A 27,502-nucleotide genomic window follows, 5' to 3' on the forward strand; every position below is an offset into this window, starting at 1 on the left:
GCAGGTTATTGCTAAGCAAGTGCCACTTGATAGCACTGCTAATGACTCTTTCCAATACTTTATTGATGATGGAGAGTAGACTGACAGGGTGGTAATTGGCTGGGTTGGATCTGTCCTGCTTTTTGTGTACAGGACACACCTGGGCAATTTTCCACATAGCTGGGTAGATGCCAGTGTTGTAACTGTACTGGAACAGCTTGGCTAGGAGCGTGGCAAGTTCTGGAGCACAAGCCTTCAGTACTATTGCCGAAATATTGTCAGGGCAAATAGCCTTTGCAGCATCTAGTGCCTTCTGTTGTTTCTTGATATCACATGGACTGAATCTAGTTGGTTGGAGACTGACATCTGTGATGCTGAGGGCCTCCGGAGGAGGCTGAGATGGATCGACCACTTGGCACTTCTGGCTGAAGATTGTTGCGAATGTTTCAGCCTTATCTTTTGCACTGATGTGCTGGGCTCCTCCATCATTGAGGATGGGGATATTTGTGGTACCTGCTCCTCCAGTGAGTTGTTTAATTGTCCATCACCATTCATGACTGGATGTGGCAGGACTGCAGAGCTTAGATCTGATCTGTTGGTTGTGGAATCGCTTAGCTCTGTCTATCACTTGCTGCTTATGCTGTTTGACACGCAGTCCTGTGTTGTAGCTTCACCAGGTTGACCTCATTTTTAGGTATGCCTGATGCTGCTCTTGGCATGCCCTCCTGCACTCTTCATTGAATCATTGTTGATCCCCTGGTAATGGTAATGGTAGAGAGGGGATATGCCGGGCCATTAGGTTATAGATTGTGTTCAAGTTCAATTCTGCTGCTGCTGATGGCTCACAGCACCTCATGGTGGCCCAGCCTTGAGTTGCTAGATCTGTTCGAAATCTATCCCGTTTAGCACGGTGGTAGTGCCACACAACATGATGGAGGGTATCCTCAATGTGAAGGCAGGACTTCGTCTCCACAATTACTGTGCGGTGGTCGCTCCTACCGATACTGTATGGACAGATGCATCTGCGGCAGGCAGGTTGGTGAGGATGAGATCAAGTATGTTTTTCCCTCTTGTTGGTTCCCTTGCCACCTGCCGCAGACCCATTCTAGCAGCCATGTCCTTTAGGACTCAGCCAGCTCAGTCAGTAGTGGTGCTACCGAGCCACTCTTGGGATGGACATTGAAGTCGTCCACCCAGAGTACATTCTGCACCCTTGCTATCCTCAGTGCTTCCTCCAAGTGGTGTTCGACATGAAGGAGCACTGATTCATCAGCTGAGGGAGGGCGGTAAGTAGTAATCAGCAGGAGGTTTCCTTGCCCATGTTTGACCTGATGCCATGAGACATCATGTGGTCCGGAGTTGATTTTGAGGACTCCCAGGGCAACTCCTTCCCGACTGTATACCACTGTGCCGCCACCTCTGCTGGGTCTGTCCTGCCAGTCGGACAGGACATACCCAGGGATGGTGATGGTGGTGTCTGGGACATTATCTCTGAGGTATGATTCCGTGAGGATGACTATATCAGGTTGTTGCTTGACTAGTCTGGGAGACAGCTCTCCCAATTTTGGCACTAGCCCCTAGATGTTAGTAAGGAGGACGTTTCAGGATCAACAGGGCTGTGATTACTGTTGTCGTTTCCGGAGCCTCGGTCGATGCCGGGTAGTCCTTCCAGTTTCATTCCTTTTTTGCAACTTTGTAGCAGTTTGACACAACTGAGTGGCTTGCTGGGCCATTTCAGAGGGCATTTAAGAGTCAACCACATTGCTTTGGGGTCTAGAGTCACATAGGCCAGACCAGGTAAGGGTGAGAGACTTCTTTCCCTCAAGGACATTAGTGAACCACATGGGTTTTTACAACTATCGACAATGGTTTCATGGACTTTTAATCCCAGATCTTTTTATTGAATTCAAATTCCACCATCTGCTATAGCGGGATTCGAACCTGGGTTCCCAGAGCATTACCCTGGGTCTCTGGATTACATGTCTAGCGACCTGCATATTAGCCTTTTGTGATTGATGCACTAGGACACCCAAAGCTCTGCAATCTCTCACCATTTAGATAATATGCTTTTCTTATATTCTTCCTGCCAAAATGGACAATTTTAAAATTTCGTACATTGCACTCCACTTGCCAGATCGTTGCCCACTCACTTAACCTATCTATATGTTTGTATAGCCTCCTTTTGTCCTCTTCACAACTTACTTTCCTACCTATCTTTGTGTCATCAGCAAATTTGGCAACCATCACATCCATCCTCTCATCCAAGTCATTTATATAAAATGCGAACAGTTGAGGTCCCAGCACTTGATACATCTTGCCAACCTGATAAAGACCCATTTATGCCTACTCTCCACTTTCTGTTAGCCAGCCAACCTTCTATCCATGCCAATATGTTACCCTCTACACCATGAGCTTTTATTTTCTGCAATAACCTTTGATGTGGCACTTTATCAAATGCCTTCTGGAAATCTAAGTACAGTACATCCACTGGTTCCCCTTTATCCACAGCACACGTTACTTCCTCAAAGAACTCCAATAAGTTAAACATGATTTCCCTTTCACAAAACCATGTTGACTCTGCCTGATTACCTTGAACTTATCCAAATTCCCTGCTATAGCTTCTTTAATAATAGCTTCTAACACTTTCCCTGTGACAAATGTTAAACTAACTGGCTTGTAGTTTCCCACTTTCTGTCTCCCCCCCTTTTTGAATAATGGAGTTACATTTGCAATCTTCCAATCTAATGGGATCTTCCCTGAATCTAGGCAGTTTTGGAAAATTAAAACCAATGCATCAATTATCACACTGGCCATTTCTTTAAAGACCCTAGGATGAAGTCCATTAGGACCCGGGCACTTGTCAGCCCGCAGCTCCAACAATTTACTTAGTACCACTTCTCTGGTGATTGTAATTTTCCTGACTTCCTTCCCCACTTCCATTCCCTGGTCTATAGCTGCTTTTTGGACGTTACTTGTATCCTCTATTGCAAAGATTCATCTTCCATTTCCTTGTTTTCTATTATCAATTCTCCAGACTCACTTTCATTTTGTTAACTCGTTTCCTTTTTAAAATATTTATAAAAACTCTTACTATCTGTTTTTATTTCTGGGTAGCTTTCTCTCATACCTAATTTTCCCTCCTTATTAATCTTTCAGTCATTCTTTTCTGTTCCTTATCTTCTGGTCTTCCAACTATCTTTGCACAATGATATGATTTTTCTTCAAGTTTGATACTAGCTTTAAACTTTCTAGTTAACCGCAGATGGTGTGTCTGTCCCTTGGACTTCTTCTTATTCGTTGGAATGTATCTATTCTCTGCATTCTGAAATATGCTTTCAAGTATTAGCCACTGCATCTCCATTGACCTATCCTTTAACCTAATTTGTCAATTAATTTTAGCCAGCTCAGCTTTCAAGCCTTCATAATTACCCTTAATAAGTTTAAAAACAGTCTCAGACCCACTCCTCTCTCCCTCATACTGAATGTAAAATTCAATCATTTTGTCGTCACTGCTGCCTAGGGGTGCCTTCAATATGAGGTCATTAAATACTCCCATCACATTGCACAATACCAGGTCCAGTATAGCCTGCTCCCTGGTTGGCTCCAGAATATGCTATTCTAAGAAACTATCCCAGAAACAATCAATGCGCTCCTCAACTAGGCTATCTTTGCCCATCTGACACTTCCAGTTTTTGGGTAAATAAAAATCTACCATGATTATCGCCATGCCTTTCTATCAAGCTCCAATTATCCTGCTCCATATCACACACGCCTGTTATCCTGCTCTATATCACACACCCATATTATCCTGCTTCACATCGCACATCCCTGTTATCCTGCTCCATATCACACATTCCTGATATCCTGCTCCATATCACCCCCTTTGTTATCCCACTTCATATCACCCCCTCTGGAAACCTTCTCCATATCACGACCTCTAATATCCTGATCGAAATCAGATACCCATGGTATCCAGCTCCATAACAACCCCACTGGTATCCTGCTCCATATCACACACTGCTTTTAGCCTGCTCCATATCAACCTCGATGGTCTCCTGCTCCATATCACGCACCCCTGTTATCCTGTTCCATGTCACCCCTACTGGTCTCCTAATCCATTATCAACACCCCCGTGTCGCACATGCCTTTTATCCTGCTCCATATCATACACCCCTGTTATCCTGCTCCATATCATTCATTCAGGTATTCTGCTCCATATCACTCCTATCTTTGCACAATTATCCCCTATCATCCTGCTCCACATCGTACACCCCTGTAATCTTGCTCCATGTTGCACACCCCTGTTAACCTGCTTCATATCACACACACCTGTTATGCTGCTCTGCATCACATACGCCTGTTATCTTGCTCCATATCACCCCCTCTGGTATCCAACTCCATATCACACACGCCTGGTATCCTGCCCCCAATCACAGCCTCTGCTGTCCTGCGCCATATCACCTACCCCAGTTATCCTGCTGCATATCACACACCCCTGGTTACTTGCTCCATATCACACACCCCTGGTATCCTGCTCCATATCATACACCCCTGTTATCCTGCCCCATATCACACACCTCTTATCTTGCTCCATATCGCACACTTCAGTTATCCAGCTCCATCTCGCATGCCCTGGTTATCCTGAGCCATATAACACATCCCTATTATCCTGAGCTATATAACACACCCCTATTATCCTGCTCCATATTACTGCTCTGATATCATGCTCCATATCACACACCCATATTATCCTGCTCCATTTTGCCCACCCCTGTTATCCTGCTCTATATCGCACATCCCTATTATCCTGCACCATATAACACACCCCTGTTAACCTGCTCCACATCACTTACCCCAGTTATCCTGCTGTATATCACATGCCCCTGGTATCCTGCTCCAAATCACATTTGCCTGTTATCCTGCTGCATATCACCCCCTTGGTTATCCTGCACCAAATCACGCCCTCCGTTATCCTATTCCATATTATCACATACCTCAGTTATCCTGCTCCATGCCACTCCCTCTGTTATCCTGCTCCATATCATACACCCCTTTTATACTAATCCATATCACCCCCTCTGGTATCCTGCTCCATATCAAATATCCCTGTTATCCTACTCCATATCACACACCCCTGTTATCCTGCTCCATATCGCCCCCACTGGTATCCTGCTCATATCACCCCCACTGGTATCCTGCTCCACATCATACCCTCTGTGGTACCCTGCTCCGTATCACACACCCCTGTCCTTCTTCTCCATATCACATGCCCATTATCCTGCTCGATATCACATATGCCTGTTATCCTGATGCATAGCACCCCCTCTGTTATCCTGCACCAAATCAACCCCTCCGTTATCCTGTTCCATATTATCACATACCTTTGTTATCCTGCTCCATATCACTCCCTCTGTTATTCTGCCCCATATAACATATTCCCATTAACCTGTTCCATATCACACCCTCTGGTATCCGGCTATATCACACACACCCCTATTATTCTGCCCCATATCATCCCTTCTGTTATCCTGCTCCATATCACCCTTTCTGGTATCCTCCTCCAGATCTCACATCCCTATTATCCTGCTCCATATCACCCCCTCTGATATCCTGCTCCATATCACACATCCCGGTCATCCTGCTGTATATTACACACCCTGTTATCCTGCTCCATATTACATACGCCTGTTATCCTCCATATCACACTCTCTGATATCCTGCTCCATATTGCACACCCCTGTTATCCTGCCCCATATCGCACAGCACTGTAATCCTATTCCATGTCGCACACCCATGCTATCCTGCTCCATATCACACACCCTAGTTATCCTGCTCCATATCATACACCCTGTTATCCTACTCCATATCACATACCCCTTTTGTCCTGCTCCATATTACACACTCTGGAATCAAGCTCCATGTCACATGCCTCTGTTATCCTACTCCATATAACGCCACTGTTATCTTGCTCCATGTCACCCTGTCTGGTATCCTATTCCATATCACACTTCCCGCATTGTCCTGCTCCATATCACACAGCCCTGTTGTCCTGCTCCATACCACATACCTCTCCTATCCTGCTCCATATCATCCCCACTGATATCCAGCTCCATATCACCCCTTGGTTTCCTGCTGCATATCACCCTCTCTGGTATACTCCTCCATATAACACACTTCTGGTATCCTGCTTGATATGACACCCCCTCTGGTATCCTGCAAAAATCATATACCCATGATATCATGCTCCATATCAACCCCTCTGGTATCCTGCTTCATATCTCACACACCTGTTATCCTGCTCCATATCACACACCCTAGTTATCCTGCTCCATATCACATATCCCTTTTATCCTGCTCCATATCGCACCCTCTGGAATCAAGCACCATATCACATGCCCCTGTTATCCTGCTCCATATGACACCCTCTGTTATCCTGCTCCATATCACCCAGTTACCCCCGTTATCCGGTTCCGTATCAACCCCCTCTAGTATCCTGCTCCATATTGCACACCCCTACTATCCTGCTCCATTTCGCACACCCCTGTTATCCTGCTCTATATCACACACCCCTGTTATCCTGCACCATATCACCCCTTCTGTTATCCTGCTCCATATCACCCCTTCTGGTATCCTCCTCCATATCTCACATCCCTGTTATCCTGCTCCATATCACCCCCTCTGTTATCCTGCTCCATATCACACACCCTGGTCATCCTGCTGTATATCACACACACTGTTGTCCTGCTCCATATTACATACGCCTGTTATCCTCCATATCACATGCTCTGATATCCTGCTCCATATTGCACACCCCTGTTATCCTGCCCCATATCGCACAGCACTGTAATCCTGCTCCATGTTGCACACCCATGTTATCTTGCACCATATCACATGCCCCTATTATCCTGCTCTATATCACATACCCTATTATACTGCTCCATATTACACACCCTTTTTATCCTGCTCCATATCACACACTCTGGAATCAAGCTCCATATCACATGCCCCTGTTATCCTACTCCATACAACGCCCGCTGTTATCCTGCTCCATGTCACCCTGTCTGGTATCCTGTTCCATATCACGCTTCCCGCATTGTCCTGCTCCATATCACACAGCCCTGTTGTCCTGCTCCATACCACATACCTCTGCTATCCTGCTCCATATCATCCCCACTGATATCCTGCTCGATAACACACAAACCTCTGTTATCCTGCTCCATATCACCCCCTGGCTTCCTGCTGCATATCATCCTCTCTGGAATACTCCTCCATGCAACACACTCCTGGTATCCTGCTTGATATGACACCCACTCTGGTATCCTGCTACATATCATATACCTGTGTAATCATGCTCCATATCAACCCCTTTGGTATCCTGCTTCATATCTCACACCTGTTATCCTGCTCCATATCACAAGCCCTAGTTATCCTGCTCTATATCATACACCCTGTTAGACTGCTCCATATCACACCCTCTGGAATCAAGCTCCATATCACATGCCCCTGTTATCCTGCTCCATATGACGCCCTCCATTATCCTGCTCCATGTCACCCTGTCTGGTATCCTGTTCCATATTACACTTGCCCCATTGTCCTGCTCCATTATCAGACACCCCTGTTATCCTGCTCCATATCACACCCGTTCTGATATCCTCCTCCATATCACACACCCCTGGTCCCCTGCTCTATATCAGAACCCCTCTGGCACCCTGCTCCATATCACAAGTCCCTGATATCCTGCTCCATATCACTCCCAGTGGTATCCTGCTCCACATCAAATCCCCTCTGTATCCTGCTCCACATCACACCTCCTCTGGTACCTTGCTCCACATCACATCCTCTCTGGTATCCTGGTCCACATCAGACCCCCTCTGGTATCCTGCTCCATATCACCCCATCTGGTATCCTGCTATATACCACACACCCCTGTTATCCTGCTCCGTATCATACACCCATGTTATCCTGCTCCATATGACACCCTCCAGTATCCTGTTCCATATCACCACCCGCAACACCACCCCCCACCCCCACCTCTGTTATCTGGCTCCATATCACCCCGCTCTGGTGTCATGTTCCATATAGCACACCCTTATTATCCTGCTCCATATCGCACACTCCCATTGTCCAGCTCCATATCACATACCCCTGTTATCCAGAGCCATATAACACACCCCTATTAACCTGAGTTATATAACACACCCCGATTATCCTGCTCCATATCACCACTCTGGTATCCTGCTCCATATCACACACCCATATTATCCTGCTCCATTTTTCCCACCTCTGTTATCCTGCTCTATATTGTACACCCCTATTATCCTGCACCATATAATACACCCCTGTTATTCTGCTCCCCATCACCCCCGAGGTATTCTGCTCCATATCATTCCCTCTGGTATCCTCCTCCACAACACACACACCCATTACCCTTATCCTTATCACACACCCCTGATATCCGGTTCCATATCACATGCCACTGTTTTCCCGCTGCATATCACCCACTCTTGTATGCTGCTCCATATCACACACTCCGGTATCCTTCTCCATATCACTCACCCCTCGTATCCTGTTCCACATCACACACCCCTGCCATTCTGCTGCAAAGCACACACCCCTGTTCTCTTGCTCCATATTGCACACCTATGTTATCCTGCATCATATGGCACACCCCTGTTATCCTGCTTCATATCATGCCCTCTGTTACCCTGCTCCAGATCACTCTGTCTGGTATCCTGTTCCATACCCTCCCCATTGTCCTGCTCCACATCACACATCCCTGTTGTCCTGCTCTATACCACAGATCCCTGTTATCCTGCTCCATATCACCCCCACTGGTCTCCTGCTGCATTTCATATACCGCTGTTATCCTGCCCCATATCAACCCCCCGGTATCCTACTCCATATCAACCGCACTGGTATCCTGCTCCATATCACCCCCTCTGGTATCCTACTCTAAATCATACACCCCAGTTATCCTGCTCCATATCACACACCCCTGGTATCATGCTCCTTATCCACCCCACTGGTATCCTGCTCCATATCACGAACCCCTGGTATCCAGCTCCATATCTCACACCCCTGTTATTCTGCTCCCCATCGCACACCCCTTGTTATCCTACTCCATATAATGCCCTCAGTTATCCACCTCCAGATCCATATCCTGTTCCATATCATCCCTCCCCCATTGTACTGATCCATATCACACACCCCTGTTATCCTGCTCCATACCACCCCCACTGGATTCCTGCTGCATATCACCCCCTCTGGTAGCCCCTTCCATATCATCCCCTCCGGTATCCTGTTCCAAATCACCACCCGCTGTTATCTTGCCCCAAATCACACACCCCTGTTATGCTGGTCCACATCACATCCCCTCTGGTATCCTATTCAATATCATACACCCCTGTTATCCTGTTCCATATCATCCCCTCTTTTATCATGCTCCATATCACTCCCACTGGCAACCTGCTCCATATCACCCCTTCTGATATTCTGATCCATATCACACCTCTGGTATCCTGCTCCAAATGCGCCCCCCCCCCCCCCCGACAATATCCTGCTCCATTTATACCTATACCCCCACCCCACCAATCACTGGTGTCTTGCTCTAAATCTCCCTCCACTGGTGTCTGCTCCATATCACACCCCTGGTGTCCTGCCCCATATTCCATACCCCTAATATCCTGCTCCATGTCACACATCCCTGTTACCCAGCTCCATATCACCCACACCCTGTTGCTCTGCCCCATATCGTGTACCCTTTTTATCTTGTTCCATATCACCCACTCTGGTCCTCTGCGCCACATCGCACAACCCTGGTATCCTGTTCCATGTCACACACCCCTGTAATCCTGCCGCATATCACCCTCTCTGTTATCCTGTTCCATATCACCACACCACCCCCCCTCGTTATCCTGCCCCATATCACTCCCTTTTATCCTGCTCCATGTCACAAACCCTTGTTAACTAGCTCTTTATGACACACCACTGATATCCTGCTCCATATCACATACCCCTGGTTTCCTGCTCCATACACTCCCCGGCACCCTGCTCCATATCACAAACCCCTGGTATCCAGCTCCATATCTCACACCCCTATTATCCTGCTCCCCATCGCACACCCCTATTAACCTGCTCTATATCACACACCCCTGTTATCCTGCTCCATATAATGCCCTCAGTTATCCAGCTCCAGATCCATATCCTGTTCCATATCATCCCTCCCCCATTGTACTGATCCATATCACACACCCCTGTTATCCTGCTCCATACCACCCCCACTGGATTCTTGCTGCATATCACCCACTCTGGTAGCCCCTTCCATATCACCCCTCACACTCTGTTATGACAAAACAGATGATGTGTGCCAGGCAGATCAAATCCACAAGGGAAACTTGATCACCCGGTCACAACTGTTTTGCAATTTGTATGTTTTTCAAGAAGCGTGCCCTGAAGTCAGAATTAATAAGACCACCATGACTTCTGAGTTTTTTAGAAAACTGAATTAAACATTTATTAACAAAAGAAAAGATTTCAAGCACATACATGGGTCTACAAATTACTACTATAATAACTCCTAAAACCCCTAATTAACCTGGCTTCTAGTTACACCTCCGTTAAGGCAACAGTAAAAAACAAATAGATTTAAATAGATCCAGGCAAAGCAACACAATACCCTGGATAGGAAAATTCAAAGTGAGTTTTCTCAGCTTGGGTTCCTGTAGACAGCAACTTGATGCACAGAGGCTCGAGGCTTTTCACACTTGTGTTAGATCTTAGGATGCCTTCTTCTCTGTCACACAGTCTCATCTTCTTCATACATGTTTCTCCCTTTTTAATGCAAATTCCATTGTTCCAATATGTCTTTGGAACTTTACATTTCTCATAATATAAATCTTTCATAGTACTAATTTTATCATTAACCTTTGGGAAAAATAAACACACTGTTTGGATTAGCTTCTTTTGACTAAGTATAACATTCTAACATCTCTTTGAAATTTAAACTGATCTAATTACCTAAAAATGCAAATTTTCCTTAAACCTCATGCTCTAAAATTTTCTCCATGTTTACATATTTAAAATTTCAAACCTAGCTTCTGTTTGATAACTCAAAGCTTCCAGACCAGCTGCCTTCAATTCAATTACAAACACACACACACACACACACACCACTATTAAGCCACTTTTACAATAAATCACAATAATATTATGAACATTATTATATCTTCATTTCAATCTTGCTCCATACTCCCCCTGACATCCTGATACATATCACCAACCTGGCACCCTGCTCCATATTACCCACCGGGCACCCACCTCAATATCACCCACCTGGCACCCACCTCCATATCACCTGCCGGGCAGCCACCTCCATATCACCCCCCTGACACGCACCTGCATATCATCCACTGTCATCCCGCTCCATATCACCCCCCCACTGGCACCCCGGTCTATATCACCCCCCGGCACCCTGCTCCATATCAACCCCCCTCCATCTCTCCACTCACCTTAACCTGCTTTGAGCCCAAGAGTCCCCTCCCCCCGCCAATCCTGTCAAGCGGACTACAATCACATCTCCTGCTCCTGCTTTCCTCTTCGTTCCATTCTCCACTCATTCAATCAAGGGTCATCGGAAATGGGGATTTTATACCTGGCTTGTGGGTTCTCTGACATTCTAATCCATCACAAAGTGTGGCAGCATCATTTGCATTCCCTTGTTTGCATTCCCTGGGATCAGGCTGTTTAACCCTCATAGGAGAGATACACGATCCGGGCGAAAGTTGGGGGGGATGCAGAATGCGGCTATCGGTTGCCCAGCAAGTGGGTCGCTTTTCTAATGGCCTGTATCTCTGTTCCAGAGGCAATTATGAGTATGAGCTGACTCTACGCACTGACCTCTACACAGACAAACACACCCAGTGGTATTACTTCCGGGTGCAGAACACCAGGCCGGGGGTCACCTACCGCTTTACCATAGTTAACCTGATGAAGTCCAACAGCCTGTATAATCAGGGTCTGAAACCATTGCTGTATTCTGAGCTGGAGGCCCAGCAAAGACAGGTGGGCTGGTACCGCATGGGCAAAGACATTTGTTACTACAAGAACAATCTCAGCCAGGAGAGCAGGAGCCTGTACTCACTCACCTGGGCCTTCCAGTTCCCTCACAGGAATGACACCTGCTACTTTTCCCACTCTTATCCATACACCTATTCCGACCTGCAGCGTTACTTAGCAGCCATCGCCAACGATCCCATCCAATCCCAGTACTGCAAGCTACGGGTGTTGTGTCGCAGTCTGGCTGGCAATATAGTTCACGTACTGACCATCACCTCCCCGTCCAGGAGCCAGGAGACCGGAGCTGCCAAGAAAGCAGTGGTGGTGACGGCCAGAGTCCACCCAGGAGAGACAAATGGATCATGGGTAATGACAGGGTTCTTGGACCACATCCTGGGCAGCTCTGATGATGCCCAGCTCCTGCGCGACATGTTCATCTTTAAAGTGGTGCCCATGCTGAATCCAGACGGTGTCATTACGGGTAATTACCGCTGCTCGCTAAGCGGCCAGGATCTGAACCGAAACTACCGGACCGTGCTGAGGGATTCCTTTCCCTGTGTCTGGCACACCAGGAACATGGTGCAGAGGTGAGTATCAACTCACAGAGGAACTCCCACACCAGGAACATGGTGGAGAGCAAGTGTCAGCTCCCAGAGTAACTCCCACACCGGGAACATGGTGCAGAGTTGAGTGTTAGCTCCCAGAGTAACTCCCACACCAGGAACATGGTGCAGAGCTGAGTGTCAGCTCACAGAGTAACTCTCACACCAGGAACATGGTGGAGAGCGAGTGTCAACTCCCAGAGTAACTCCCACACCAGGAACATGATGCAGAGTTGAGTGTTAGGTCCCAGAGTAACTCCCACACCAGGAACTTGGTGCAGAGTTGAGTGTTAGCTCCCAGAGTAACTCCCACACCAGGTACATGGTGCAGAGTGAGTGTCAGCTCTCAGAGTAACTCCCGCACCAGGAACATGGTGGAGAGCAAGTGTCAGCTCCCAGTGTAACTCCCACACCAGGAACATGGTGCAGAGTTGAGTGTTAGCTCTCAGAGTAGCTCCCACACCAGGAACATGGTGCAGAGTTGAGTGTTAGGTCCCAGAGTAACTCCCACACCAGGAACATGGTGCAGAGTTGAGTGTTAGGTCTCAGAGTAACTCCCACACCAGGAACATGGTGCAGAGTTGAGTGTTAGGTCCCAGAGTAACTCCCACACCAGGAACATGGTGCAGAGGTGAGTGTCAGCTCCCAGAGTAACTCCCACACCAGGAACATGGTGCAGAGTTGAGTGTTAGGTCCCAGAGTAACTCCCACACCAGGAACATGGTGCAGAGTTGAGTGTTAGGTCTCAGAGTAACTCCCACAACAGGAACATGGTGGAGAGGTGCGTGTTAGCTCTCAGAGTAACTCCCACACCAGGAATATGGTGCAGAGCAATTGTCAGCTCCCAGAATAACTCCTACACCAGGATCATGGTGCAGAGCGAGTGTCAGCTCCCAGAGTAACTCCCACACCAGGAACACGGTGCAGAGCGATTGTCAGCTCCCAGAGTAGCTCCCACACCAGGAACATGGTGCAGAGCGAGTGTCAGCTCCCAGAGTAACTCCCACACCAGGAACATGGTGCAGAGGTGAGCGTTAGTTCCCTGAATAACTCCCACACCAGGAACATGGTGCAGAGGTGAGTGTCAGCTCACAGAATAACTGCCACACCAGGAACATGGTGGAGAGCAAGTGCCAGCTCCCAGAGTAACTCCCACACCAGGAACTTGGTGCAGAGCGAGTGTCAGCTCCCAGAGTAACTCCCACACCAGGAACTTGGTGCAGAGGTGAGTGTTAGTTCCCAGAATAACTCCCATACCAGGAACATGGTGCAGAGGTGAGTGTTAGCTCTCAGAGTAACTCCCACACCAGGAACATGGTGGAGAGCAACTGTCAGTTCTCAGAGTAACTCCCACACCAGGAACATGGTGCAGAGCAAGTGTCAGCTCTCAGAGTAACTCTCACACCAGGAACATGGTGGAGAGGTGAGTGTTAGTTCCCAGAATAACTCCCACACCAGGAACATGGTGGAGAGGTGAGTGTTAGTTCGCAGAATAACTCCCACACCAGGAACATGGTGCAGAGGTGAGTAATTTCCCAATTTGAATGGTAAGAGACTGAATGAAGAGAGAAGAGACTGGGCAATCTGAACCAAGGCAAACCCTCCCTCTATTGCTCACTGATGGATACTACAAGTTGTAGAACCTGGAAGTTCAAACCATCAGAACTGTTGATGGGGATAGTACAGGGAAGAGTGGGAGAAGTGAATGGAGGGAGTAGTTAATGGTGATCGGAGTAAATGGGGGAGGATAGATTCAATGTGGAGGGGGCAGAGTGAATGGGGGAGGGTGGATTCAATGGAGAGAGGGGGGAGTGAATGGGGAGAGGGAGGAGTGAATGGGGAGAGGGAGGAGAGAATGGGGGGAGGGAGGAGAGAATGGGGAATGGAGAGAGTGGAGAGAGGGGGAGTGAATGGGGAGAGGGAGGAGTGAATGGGGAGAGGGGGGAGCGAATGGGGAGAGGGGGGAGCGAATGGGGAGAGGGGGGAGCGAATGGGGAGAGGGGGGAGCGAATGGGGAGAGGGGGGAGCGAATGGGGAATGGAGAGAGTGGAGAGAGGGGGAGCGAATGGGGGATGGAGAGAATGGAGAGAGGGGGAGAGGGGGAGCGAATGGGGAATGGAGAGACGGAGGAGAGAATGGAGAAATGGAGGAGACAATGGAGAGAGGGAGGTATTATGGCACAGCCGATGGTAATTGCTGACCTGCCCAAATCCCAAAGGGAAGCTTGAAATAACTGCCACAACTGTTTTGCAATTGATACAAATTTCAAGATGCATGCCTTGAATAATAATAAGACCACTGAGCCTTCTAGGTTTCTTACAAAACTAAATTAAGTCTTTATTAATAGAAAAAATGATTTAAGTACACACATAGATCTACAAAAATACTACAATGATAACTTCTAAATCCCAGCTATACTTTTGTTAAGGCAACAGTAAGACATATATATTTTAAAAGACCCAGGCAAAGCAACACGAGACACTGAACAGTCAAATTCAAAGTGAGTTTTCTTAGCTTCAGTTCTTTGTAGACAGCAGCTTGAAGCTTAGATGCTAGAGGCTTTTCACACTTGTTTTAGATCTTAAAATGCCTACCCTTACACACAGCCTTCACTCCTTTACACATATTTCCCCATTTGAATGCAAACTCCCATTGTTTCACTGTGTCTTTGGACTTTACCTTTCTGATAATCTCTCATAGCACCAATTTTACCAGTAATCTTCGGGGAAAATAAACACACTATTTCTTAACTCCTCCTGGCTACGTGTAATATTTCACCCTGCTCTTTGAAATCAATCTAGCCTGGTTTATTTAAAAATGCAAATATTCCCTGTACATCTATGTTTACCTACTTAACATTTCAAACCTAGCTTATCTGCTGTTACATCAAAGCCTCCAAACAAGCTGCCTTTAATTCAATTAAATCGTACACACACACCGACATAGACCCATAGATAGACCCATAGACACAAACCCCACTAATACTCTACTTTTTAATAACTTTGAATAACATGTCAAAATTATTATATCTTCCCAACAGGAGGAATGAATGAGGAGAGGGAGGAGAGAATGGATAGAAAGAGGACTGAATGGAGAGAGGAAGAGGACATAATGGAGAGAGGGAGAGGGGAATTTGGGGAGAAGGAGGAGGGGAGGGGGAGGAGGACGGGATGAGGAGGGAGGGGATGGGGAGGAGGAGGACAGTTGGTGCAGTGAACAGAGAGGTGGAGGAGTGAGGGCAGAGAGAGGGGGAGGGGGAGATGGGGTGAAGGGAGAGAGCGGGATGGGTGAGCAGAGAGAGGTGCAGGAATGAGGGTGGAGAGGGGAAGAGGTACACGGGGAGAGGGCCGAGTGCGCAGGGAGAGGGCGGAGTGAACGGAGGTTGGGAGGAGTGAACAGAGGGCAAGAGAAGTGAACAGAGGGTGAGAATAGAGAGGGTGGAGTGAATAGAGAGAGGGAGGAGAGTTGACGGAATGATTGAAGGGAGGGAGGAGCGAATGGAGAGATTGAGGAGCGAGCAAAGGGAGGGCGGAAAACCGGGGAGTCGAGGGGGGGCACACGGGGAGAGGGTGGAGTAAATGGAGAGAGGGAGGAGAGCATGAAGAGAGGGAGGAGAGCATGGAGAGAGGGAAGAGAGTTGGAGGAGTGATTGAATGGAGGGAGGTCTGAATGGACGGAAGGAGAAGTGAATGAAGAGTGCAAGTAGAGGGAAAGAGGTTGAATGGAGAGAGTGAGGACTGAATCAAGGGAGGGAAGAGTGTTTGGAGGGGGGGGAGGAGTGACCAGGGAGAGGGCGAGTGACTGGGGAGAGGGCAGATGAAATGTGGTTGGGGTGAATGGTCAGGGGTGAATGGGGTCGGGAGAGGGTGAATGAGGTCGGGAGGGGTGAATGGGATTGGTGGATGTGTGGAGCTGGGAGGAGGTGAATGGGGTCGGAACGAGGTGAATGGGGTCGGGAGGAGGTGAATGGGGTCGGCACGAGGTGAATGGGGTCGGAACGAGGTGAATGGGGTCGGGAGGAGGTGAATGGGATCTGGAGGAGGTGAGTGGGGTCGGGAGGAGGTGAATTAGCTTGGGTGAGGGCGAATGGGGTCAGGGTGAGGGCAAATGGGGTCACGATGAGGACGAATGGAGTCAGGAGGAGGCGAATGGGGCCAGGTGGGGGTGAATGTAGATGGGAGGAGGTGAATGGGGCCGGGTGGGGGTGAATGTGGATGGGAGGAGGTGAATGGGGCCGGGTGGGGGGTGAATGTGGATGGGAGGAGTTGAATGGAGTCAAGTAGGGGGTGAATGGGGTCGGATGGGAGGTGAGTGGGGTCGAGTGGGGGTGAATGGGGTCGGGTGGGGGTGAATGGGGCCCGGAGTAGGTGAATGGGGTTGTGTCGAAGGCAGTCAATGGGGTTGGAAGGAGGTGAATGGGGTCGGGGTGGTAGGTAACTGCTGAGCTGAGTGTCATTTGTTGACCCTGCAGGTTAATGGAGGAGCGAGAGGTGCTGATTTACTGTGACTTCCATGGACACAGCAGGAAGAACAATGTGTTCATGTACGGCTGTCACAATAAAGAGATGTCATCACAGAGATTCTGTGAGAGGGTCTTCCCACTCATGATGAGTAAGAACGCAGCTGACAAGGTACTAGTGGGTGAGGAGTGATCGGGGTGGAGGGCAATGGGTGTGAATGGGAGTGTGGGTGGGGTTAGGGGGAGCAGCTAGGGGCTATGTGAGCGGGGGTGGGGGGGGAGCATGGGTGGGCAAGTGGTGGTGTAGGTGGGGTCCTGGGTGTGGGTGGTCTGTACTGTGGGTTTGGGGTGTACTGGGGCTGGGGGTGGGAGGGTGGTCTGTGCTGGAGGTTGTGTTGGGATGGGGGTGCAGGGCGAGTGGGGCTGCACAGGATCAGTGAGGTGAGTTCAGCATGGGTGGGATGCTGGATGAGGGGAGGGTGCAGAACGAGGTATGGATGGGATACAGGATGAGTAAGGGGTACGGAGTGAGGAGGGTTTAGAGTGAGTGGGTGGTGGGCTGGGTGGGTCAGGATATGTGCGGTGAGAGGGCGGAGGGTGAGGTTTTATGGGGTGGATGGTGGTTGGTAGGTGGGGGTGTACGGGGTGAGTGGGTGGTGGGTGGGGGTGTACGGGGCGAGGGAGTGGTAGGTGGGGGCTATTTTGTGAGTGGTTGGTGGGTAAGGGTGTTTGGGTGGTGGGGTGAGCGGGTGCTGGGTGCCAGCATATTGGGTGGGGGTGTGAGTGGGTGCTGGGTGGGGTGTATTGGGTGATGGGGTGAGTGGGTGCTGGGTGGGGCACATTGGGTGACAGGGTGAGCAGTTGCTGGGTAGGGTGCATTGGTTGGTGGGGTGAGCAGATGCTGGGTGGCAGCGTATTGGGTGAGGGGTTGAGCAGGTGCTGGATGGGGTGTATTGGGTGATGGGGTGAGCGAGTGATGGTGTGAGTGGGTGCTGGTGAGGTGTATTGGGTGGTGCGGTGAGCGGGTGCTGGGTGGGATGTATTGGGTGATGTGAACAGGTGCTGGGTGGATTTATTGAGTGAGGGGGTGAGTAGGTGCTAGGTAGGGTGTATTGGGTGAGAGGGTGAGCAGGTGCTGGGTTGGGAGAATTGTGTGATGGGGTGAGCGGGTGCTGGGTGCGGTGAATTGGGTAATGGGGGTGCGTGGATGCTGGGTGGGGTGTATTGGGTGGTGGGAGCAAGCTGGTGCTGGGTGGGGTGTATTGGGTTGTGCGGTGAGCGGGCGCTGGTTGGGGTGTATTGGGTTGTGCGGTGAGCGGGCGCTGGGTGGGGTGTATTGGGTTGTGCGGTGAGCGGGCGCTGGGTGGGGTGTATTGGGTTGTGCGGTGAGCGGGCGCTGGGTGGGATGTATTGGGTTGTGTGGTGAGCGGGCGCTGGGTGGGATGTATTGGGTTGTGCGGTGAGCGGGCGCTGGGTGGGGTGTATTGGGTTGTGCGGTGAGCGGGCGCTGGGTGGGATGTATTGGGTTGTGCGGTGAGCGGGCGCTGGGTGGGGTGTATTGGGTTGTGCGGTGAGCGGGCGCTGGGTGGGATGTATTGGGTTGTGCGGTGAGCGGGCGCTGGGTGGGGTGTATTGGGTTGTGCGGTGAGCGGGCGCTGGGTGGGGTGTATTGGGTTGTGTGGTGAACGGGTGCTGCTGGGCTGAGTGTCCAGTTATTACTGTGTGTGTGCTAATTGAGGAGGATACTCTCATTGAGAGTGATGGATGGATAGAGGTTGGTTGTAGCTATGAGTTTTCACTCTGAGCATGGTGACACTGAGAATGAGCACTGGCCTCGGGAAAATGAAAATATACCCCTTCTCCCATCAAACTCCTGAACGCCCCAGCTGACTGCTCACTCAATACAGGCCCATCATTACTCTGATAGTCTGACGCTTGTGGCCATTCCTCCTACTGACTGGTGATAGCACACTGGTTTTACTTTGTATGACTTTGTTATTGACTTTTTTCTGGGGAGGAGGGAGAATAAGAATGAATGCACGAAATAGGAGCAGAAGTAGGCCATTCGGTCCCTCGAGCCAGCTCAACCATTCAATAAGATCATGGCTAATCTGTTTGTGTTTCAAATTCCACATTTGCCTTCTACCCCCGTTAACCTTTGATACCCTTGCCTAAAAAGAATTTATCTACCTCTGTCTTAAAAATATTCAATGACCCATCTCCACCGCCTTCTGAGGCAGAGTTCCAAAGTCACACAACCCTCTGAGAGAAAAACTTTCTCCTTCTCTCTGTCCTAAAAGGGTGTCCCCTAATTTTAAAACGATGCCCCCTTGTTCTGGACTCACCCACAAGAGGAAACATCCTTTCGATGTACATCTTGTCAAGGCCATTCAGGATCTTACATAGTGTCACAGATGCATCTGTCCATGACAGTATCGGTAGAGGTGATCACTGCAAAGCCATTGTGGAGACGAAGTCCCACCTTCACAATGAGGATATCCTCCATTGTGTTGTGTGGCACTACCACTGTACCAAATGGGATAGATTTCGAACAGATCAAGCAACTCAAGCCTGGGCAACCATGAGGCACTGTTGGCCATCAGCAGCAGAGTTGTACTCAAACACAATCTGTAATCTCATGGCCCAGCATATCCCCCAGTCTACCATTACCATCAAGCCAGGGGATCACCCCTGGTTCACTGAAGAGCACAGGAGGGCATGCCAGGAGCAGCACCAGGCATACCTAAAAGTGAGGTGTTAACCTGATGAAGCTATAACACAGGGCTACTTGTGTGCCAAATAACATAAGCAGCAAGCGATAGACAGAGCGAAGCGATTCCACAACCAACGGATCAGATCTAAGCTCTGCAGTCCTGCCACAGCCAGTCATGAATGGTGGTGGGCAATTAAACAACTCACTGGAGGAGGAGGCTCCACAAATATTCCCATCCTCAATGATGGAGGAGCCCAGCACATCAGTGCAAAAGATAAGGCTGAAGCATTTGCTACAATCTTCAGCCAGAAGTGCCAAGTGGATGATCCATCTCAGCCTCCTCTGGAGGTCCCCAGCATCACAGATGCCAGTCTTCAGCCAATTCGATTCACTCCGTGTGATATCAAGAAACAGCTGAAGGCACTGGATACTGCAAAGGCTAAGGGCCCTGACAATATTCTGACAGTAGTACTGAAGTCTTGTGGCCCAGACCTTGCCGCCACCCCCCCACCGCACCCCCCCCCCACCCCCCAACCGCAGCCAAGCTGTTCCAATATAGCTACAATAGTGGCAACTACCTGGCTATGTGGAAAATTGCCCAGGTACATCCTGTACACAGAAAGCAGGACAAATCCAACCCGAACAATTACCGCCCGATTAGTCTGCTCACGATCATCAGTAAAGTGATGGAAGGGGTCAGAAACTGTGCTTTCAAGCAGCACTTGCTTAGCAATAACCTGCTCACTGGTGCCCAGTTTGGTTTCCGCCAGGAGCCACTCAGCTCCTGACCTCATTACAGCCTTAGTTCAAACATGGACAAAAGAGCTGAACTCTCAGGTGAGGTGAGATTGACTGCCCTTGACATCAAAGCCTCATTTGACTGAGTGTGGCATCAAGGAGCCCTCGCAAAAGTGGACTCAATAGGGATCGGGGGAAAACTCTCCACTGGTTGGAGTCATACCTAGCACACAGGAAGATGGTTATGGTTGTTGGAGGTCAATCTTCTCAGCTCCAGGACATCATTGCAGGAGCTCCTCAGGGCAGTGTCCTTGACCCAACCATCTTCAGCTGCTTCATCAATGACCTTCCTTCCACCATAAGGTCAGAAGTGGGGATGTTCACTGATGATTGCACAATGTTCAGCACCTTTCGTAACTCCTCAGATACTGAAGAAGTCCATGTCCAAATGCAGAAAGACCTGGACAATATCCAGGGTTGGGCTGACAAAAAGCAAGTAACATTCATACTACACAAGCGCCAGACAATGACCACCTCCAACACGACAGAATCTAACCATCGTCTCTTGATATTCAATGGCATTACCATCACTGAATCGCCCACTATCAACATCTTGGGGGTTACCATTGACCAGAAACTGAACTGGACGAGCCATATAAACACTGTGGCTACAAGAGCAGGTCAAAGGCCAGGAATCCTGCAGTGAGTAACCCACCTCCTGACTCCCCAAAGTCCATCCACCATCTACAAGGCACACGTCAAGAGTGTGATGGAATATCTCCACTTGCCTGGATGAGTGCAGCTCCAACAACACTCAAGAAGCTTGACACCATCCAGGACAAAGCAAATCATTTGATTGGCACCCCTTCCACAAACATTGACTCTCTTGATCACCGACTCACAGTAGCAGCAGTGTGTACCATCTACAAGATGCACTACAGGAATTCACCAAGTCCCCTTAGACAGCATCTTCCAAATCCATGACCACTTTCATCTAGAAGGACAAGGGCAGCAGACACATGGGAACACCATCACCTGGAAGTTACCCTCCAAGTCACTCACCATCCTGACTTGGAAATATGTCACCGTTCCTTCACTGTCACTGGGTTAAAATGGTGGAACTCCCTCCCTAACAGCACTGTGGGTGTACCTACACCACATGGACTGCAGCGGTTCAAGAAGGCAGCTCACCACTACCTTCTCAAGGGCAACTAGGGATGGGCAATAAATGCTGGCCCAGCCAGCGAAGGCCACATCCTGTAAATGAATTTTTAAAAACTTGAATCAAGTCACCCGTCACTCTTCTAAACTCCAGTGAAAACAAGCCCAGTCTGTCCAACCTTTCCTTATAAGACCAACCTGCTCATTCCAGGTATCAATCTAGTAAACCTCCTCTGATCCACCTCCAAACTTTTATGTAAATATCTGAAATGCAGCAGCAGCAGGAGGAGTTGTGAAGTGAATGATCTGATCACTAACTCCTGTTCATGATAGTTCTCTTACCAGAGCTGCAAGTTCAAGGTTCAAAGGGGAAAGGAGGGCACAGGTCGGATTGTGATGTGGAAGCTGGGAATTACTCACAGTTATACCATGGAAACGACCTTTGCAGGATCCACTCTGGGTAAGTGGGCAATCCTCATTCATTCGCATCTTGTTCAGCAGGGAAGGCTGGTACCACTTGTTGTGTGCCCTGCATACAGAATTAGAACAACCACAACCTGTATTTATAGTGCCTTTCATGTAAGGAACCTCGCAAGGTGCTGCACAAGAGTATTATCAAACAAAAAAACTGAAAAAACTGACACTGAAATATGTAAGGAGATGACTAAATGCTTGGTCAAATAAGTCAGTTTTAATAAGCATCTTAATGGAGGTGAGAGACAGCAGTTTCAAAGGAGAATTCTAGAAATTGGGTCTTGATAACTGAAGGAACAGCCACCATTGGTGGAGCAATATTCATGGGCACACATTGCTTCTGTTTTTCCCAATGTAATTATAAAAGATTTCCTGTTGTTTGTGTTCATCTTGCAGGTTTCTTTTTGTGTTCCCTCTCTGTGTTGCTTTCACTGTCTGTTTTGTCATCCGTTGCTGTTGCCCTTTAGGAGTATAATCTAGTTTCGCTTTATATTAAACTATTTTTTGAACATCTCCCACTGATCATCCGTCATTTCACCCATGAAGAGATTTGTGCCGTTTACTCTGGACAGCCTCTGCCTCACTCCATTAATCAGTTTTACCTAAATCTTGAATCTTAGCTGTTTTGCATTTTTTCTTTCAAATATTACATTGGACTCGATCATGTTTTGATCATTGTTCCAGAAATGTCCACCCATTGTTAGGCTCACAATTAAACCTGATTCATTACTCATTACTAAATCTGCTATATCATGTCCACTTGTTGGTTCCAGGACATATTAACACAGAAATCTATCCGAAACACATTCAAGATATTCACTACTTTTCTGAGATGTCTACTCATCTTAATCTACATGAGAGTTAAAATCCCCCATTAAAACATACTGCCTTTACTACATGTTTTTCTAATCTCTGCATTTACAGAATTTACTACTTCACTGTTTCAAACAGTAGCCTATACGCAACTCCCATGACAGTCTTAAACCCTTTTCTATTCCTTAATTTTACCCATAAAGTCTCCACTGCTTGCTTACCTCTCACTATCTCCTCTCCTACCATTGAAGCGATTTCATCCTTAAAGACTAAGTTGAAACCTCCCCTCTACAATTTCCCCATCATTTTAATAGGCCTTATAATTTCAGTTATAACCCATGCACACAGGCGGCCTCAGTGCGATGGTCACTCTCCAGAGGTGGGACAGATGTGGAGTTGGTATCCTCCAAAAGCGACAGAGCAGACATTTTCAGGTACAGCACTGCTCTCCCCAATTTTGGGAAGAGGAAGAGAAGCAACCCTAAACACAGCCTGCCCTCTGCACCTGCCAGGTCACTACACCTGGCTGGACACCAGGTGAAACATAAACAAACATCATATCATGAAACAACTCTGACCTGGACAGTGAACAATTGGTCTCCTTACTGAACATTTATCCATCAAAATGATGGGTGAATCCACCAGCATAACCTGGTCGATTTAATTCCTCATCCTGATCATCTTGCAGTCATGCTTCATTGTGGCAAGAAGGAGCCCTAGCAAAACTGGAGTCAGTGGGGGAATCAGGGGAAAACTCTTCGCTGGTTGGAGTCATACCTACCACACAGGAAGATGGTTCTAGTTGTTGGAGGTCAGTCATCTCAGCTCCAGGACATCACTGCAAGGGTTCCTCAGAGTAGTGTCCTAGGCCCAACCATCTTCAGCTGCTTCATCAATGACCTTCCTTCCATTATAAGGTGAGAAGTGGGGATGTTCGCTGATGATTGCACAATGTTCAGCACCATTTGCGACTCCTCAGATACTGAAGCATTCCATGTCCAAATGCAGAAAGACCTGGACAATATCCAGGCTTGGGCTGACAAGTGGCAAGTAACACTCATGCCACACAAGTGTCAGGCAATGATCATCTCCAACAGGAGAGAATCCAACCATCGCCCCTTGATATTCAATGGCATTACCATCACTGAATCCACCACTATCAACATCCTGGGGGTTACCATTGACCAGAAACTGAACTGGATTAGCCACATAAACACTGTGGCTACAAAAGCAGGTCAGAGGCTAGGAATCCTGCGGCGAGTAACTCATCTCCTGACTCCCCAAAGCCTTCCCACCATCTACAAGGCACAAGTCAGGAGTGTGATGGAATACTCTCCACTTGCCTGGATGAGCGCGGCTCCCACACACTCAAGAAGCTTGACACCATCCAGGACAAAGCAGCCTGTAGATTGGCACCACTTTCACTCTCTCCACCACCGACGCATAGTAGCAGCAGTATGTACCATCTACAAGGTGCACTGCAGGAACTCACCAAGTCTCCTTTGACAGCACATTCCAAACCAACAACTGCTAACATCTAGAAGGACAAGGGCAGCAGACACATGGGAACACCACCACCTGGAAATTTCCCTCCAAGTCACACACCATCCTGACTTGGAAATATATCGCCGTTCCTTCACTGTCACTGGGACAAAATTCTGGAACTCCCTTCCTAACAGCACTGTGGGTGTGCCTACCCTACACGGACTGCAGCGGTTCAAGAAGGCAGCTCACCACCACCTTTGCAAGGGCAAATAGGGATGGGCAATAAATGCTGGCCCAGCCAGCGAAGACCACATCCCATGAATGAATAAAAAAAATGTAATGACTACCATGTCATATGCTCCAAGTTGAATTCGTGCCTGAAATTCATTCAATTGGTTCCATGTAACCCATGTGTTTGTGTAAAGAACGTTAATTTAGGTCACATACCCTACCCTGTCTGTGCGCGCTGTTCTTTTACACACAGGTTTCCTATTTCTCTCTCCTGGTTTAGTTACTTTATATCATCTAGTTTTCTCTTTACCCTGGTTTGTCTAAAACACAATTTCTGACTGTTTCTCTATGGTCCTTCCTGTTTATTTGTGACCCATTACCTAGACTAACTTTTCCACCTGAGCACCCCCTTACTCTCTTTACTGCTTGAAAGCCCTTGTGACTGCCCTATTTATCCAATCCACTAATAGCCTGGTCCCAATGTTACAGTTCCTCCCTGTCCCAATATAGGTGCCAGTGTCCCATGGAATGGATGCCCTCCTTCTCACATCACCCCTTCAGCCATGTGTTTACCTCCCTGATCTGTTTATCCCTAGGCTAATTTACATGTGGTTCAGGTAGCAATCTAGGGACTACAACCCTTGAAGTCCTGTCCTATAGTTTAGCTCCTTGTTCCTGGTACTCTTGAAACAGAACCTCTTGTCTATTCTTCCCTATGCTGTTGGTCCCAATATGAATCACAATAACTGGATCCTCCCCCTCCCACTCCAATATCCTTTTAAGCTGGTTCCACATGTCTCTCATCCTGGCACCAGGCAGATAACAAACTATGTGGGACTCTCGATTTTGCTTACAAAGGACACTATCCATCCCCTAAATATTGAATCCCCTACAATTTACATGTTACACTTGCCCTCTTCCTCCCTCTCTGCACAGCCTCTTGCTCCAACATTCTGGATGTCCTTCCAACAGTCTGTATCCTTCTCTTCAACAGTACCTGCTGGATAGGATCAGTTTCTGTGGATCCTCATCCTCTATCTCGTCAGTCACACCAACCCCGTTCTGAACCTTTACCTCTATACGAGGTGTGAACGAAGTCTGGAGCAAACTGTCCAGATATTTCTACCCCTCCCTTATGTGTCGGAGTGTTTCCAACTCACACTCGAGCTCAGTGACTCTGAGCCAGAGGGATCCAAGATGGAGACATCTACAGATGTGTTCACTCAGGACAATCTCACTCTCCGTAAACCCCCACATAATACAGCCCAGACACACAACCTGCTCTCATATCTCTTCATCTAGATCATTTAAATATATTTTTAATTCTATTTTCTGCACACTAACTTACACAAAGTACGGAAACGCTTTTAAAAGTTTTGAATGCCTCTATTTATTAGACTATTTAAACTTACCAGATATAAACATAATATTTTATCCCTTTGAGTATGGCTCAAGCCTGTGTATTAGCCTCAGCTTTTCTGCACTGCTTCCTACCCTCCTTTTAAATGCTTCGCTCTCCCTATCTGTGATTGGCTGCTCTGCCCAGTGGGCTAGAGAAGATTACAGGGATGGGGAGGGCCGAGACCAGGGAGGAGTTTGAAAATAAGAATGGAAATTTTAAAATTGAAGCATTGTTGATCCAGGGGCCAATTTAAGTCTGTGAGCACAGGAATGACAGGTGAACAGGGCTTGGCATGAGTTAGAACATGATCAGCAGAATTTGGAGGATCTCCAGCTTATGGTGGGTACAAGCCAGTCAAGTCTAAGGGTAACAAAGGCATGGAGCAGGGATTTAGCAGGAGATGAGGTGAGGCAGGGGCGAAGTCAGGCGATACTACGGAGGTGCGAGGAGGCAATCTCAGTGAAGGTGTGAACATGTAGTCAGAAGCTCACCATGGGCTCAAACATGACGGGTTTAGTGTCAGACAGTTGCCAGGGAGAGGTATATGGTCACTGACCAGGGGAATGGAGTTGTTTGCAGCAGACAAGAACATATGAATTAGGAGCAGAATTAGGCCATTCGGCCCCTCAAGCCTGCTCTGCCATTCAATAAGATCATGGCTGATTTGACTGTGACCTTAACTCCACTTTCCTGTCTGTCTCCCATAACCCTCAACTCCCTAGTAGACCAAAAATCTGTCTAACTCAGCCTTGAATATATCCAATGACCCAGCCTCCACTGCTGTCTGAGGAAGAGAATTCTAAAGACTGTTGACTTTCTGAGAGAAGAAATTCCTCCTCATCTCCATCTTCAATGGGAAACCCCTTATTTTTTAAATTGTGTCCCCTAGTTCTAGTCAGCCCCAGCATCCTCTCAGCATCAACCCTATCATCTCCCCTTAGAACCTTATCCTCTCATTCTTCTAAACTCCAATGGATACAGGTCCAGCCTGCCCAATCTTTCATCTTAAGGCAACCCCCTCATCCCAGCAATCAGTTGAGTGAACCTTCTCTAAACTGCTTCTAATGCAGTTATATCCTTTCTTAAGTAAGGAGACCAAAATGTACACAGTACTCCAGATGCTGTCTAACTACGACCCTGTGCAACTGCATCCCTACTTTAAACTTGATTCCCCTTGCAATATATGACAATATTCCATTTGTCTTCCTAATCACTTGCTGTACCTGGATACCAGCTTTTTGTGATTCATGTACCAGGACACCCAGATCCCTCTGTACCGTAGAGTATGGCAGTCTCCCTGCATTCAAACAGTATACTGCTTTTCTATTCTTCCAGCCAAAATGGACAAGTTCACATTTTCTCACAATTATACTCCATCTGCCAAATTTTTG

The 27,502-nt window shown here is 48.1% G+C and overlaps 1 protein-coding gene across 1 annotated transcript in view; it reads left to right on the top strand.

Annotated features, from left to right (window-relative positions):
* Positions 1 to 27,502, top strand: part of agbl2 (AGBL carboxypeptidase 2) — an 85,066-nt gene that overhangs the window by 31,954 nt on the left and 25,610 nt on the right. Inside the window, exons 6-8 of the mRNA XM_041196670.1 lie at positions 11,838 to 12,620; positions 17,107 to 17,266; positions 22,040 to 22,166. Coding sequence (XP_041052604.1) covers positions 11,838 to 12,620; positions 17,107 to 17,266; positions 22,040 to 22,166 — 1,070 coding nt within the window. The remainder of the gene's footprint in view (positions 1 to 11,837; positions 12,621 to 17,106; positions 17,267 to 22,039; positions 22,167 to 27,502) is intronic.

This window comes from Carcharodon carcharias, chromosome 10 (assembly GCF_017639515.1).
Source record: "Carcharodon carcharias isolate sCarCar2 chromosome 10, sCarCar2.pri, whole genome shotgun sequence".
NCBI classification, from domain to species: Eukaryota; Metazoa; Chordata; class Chondrichthyes; order Lamniformes; family Lamnidae; genus Carcharodon; species Carcharodon carcharias.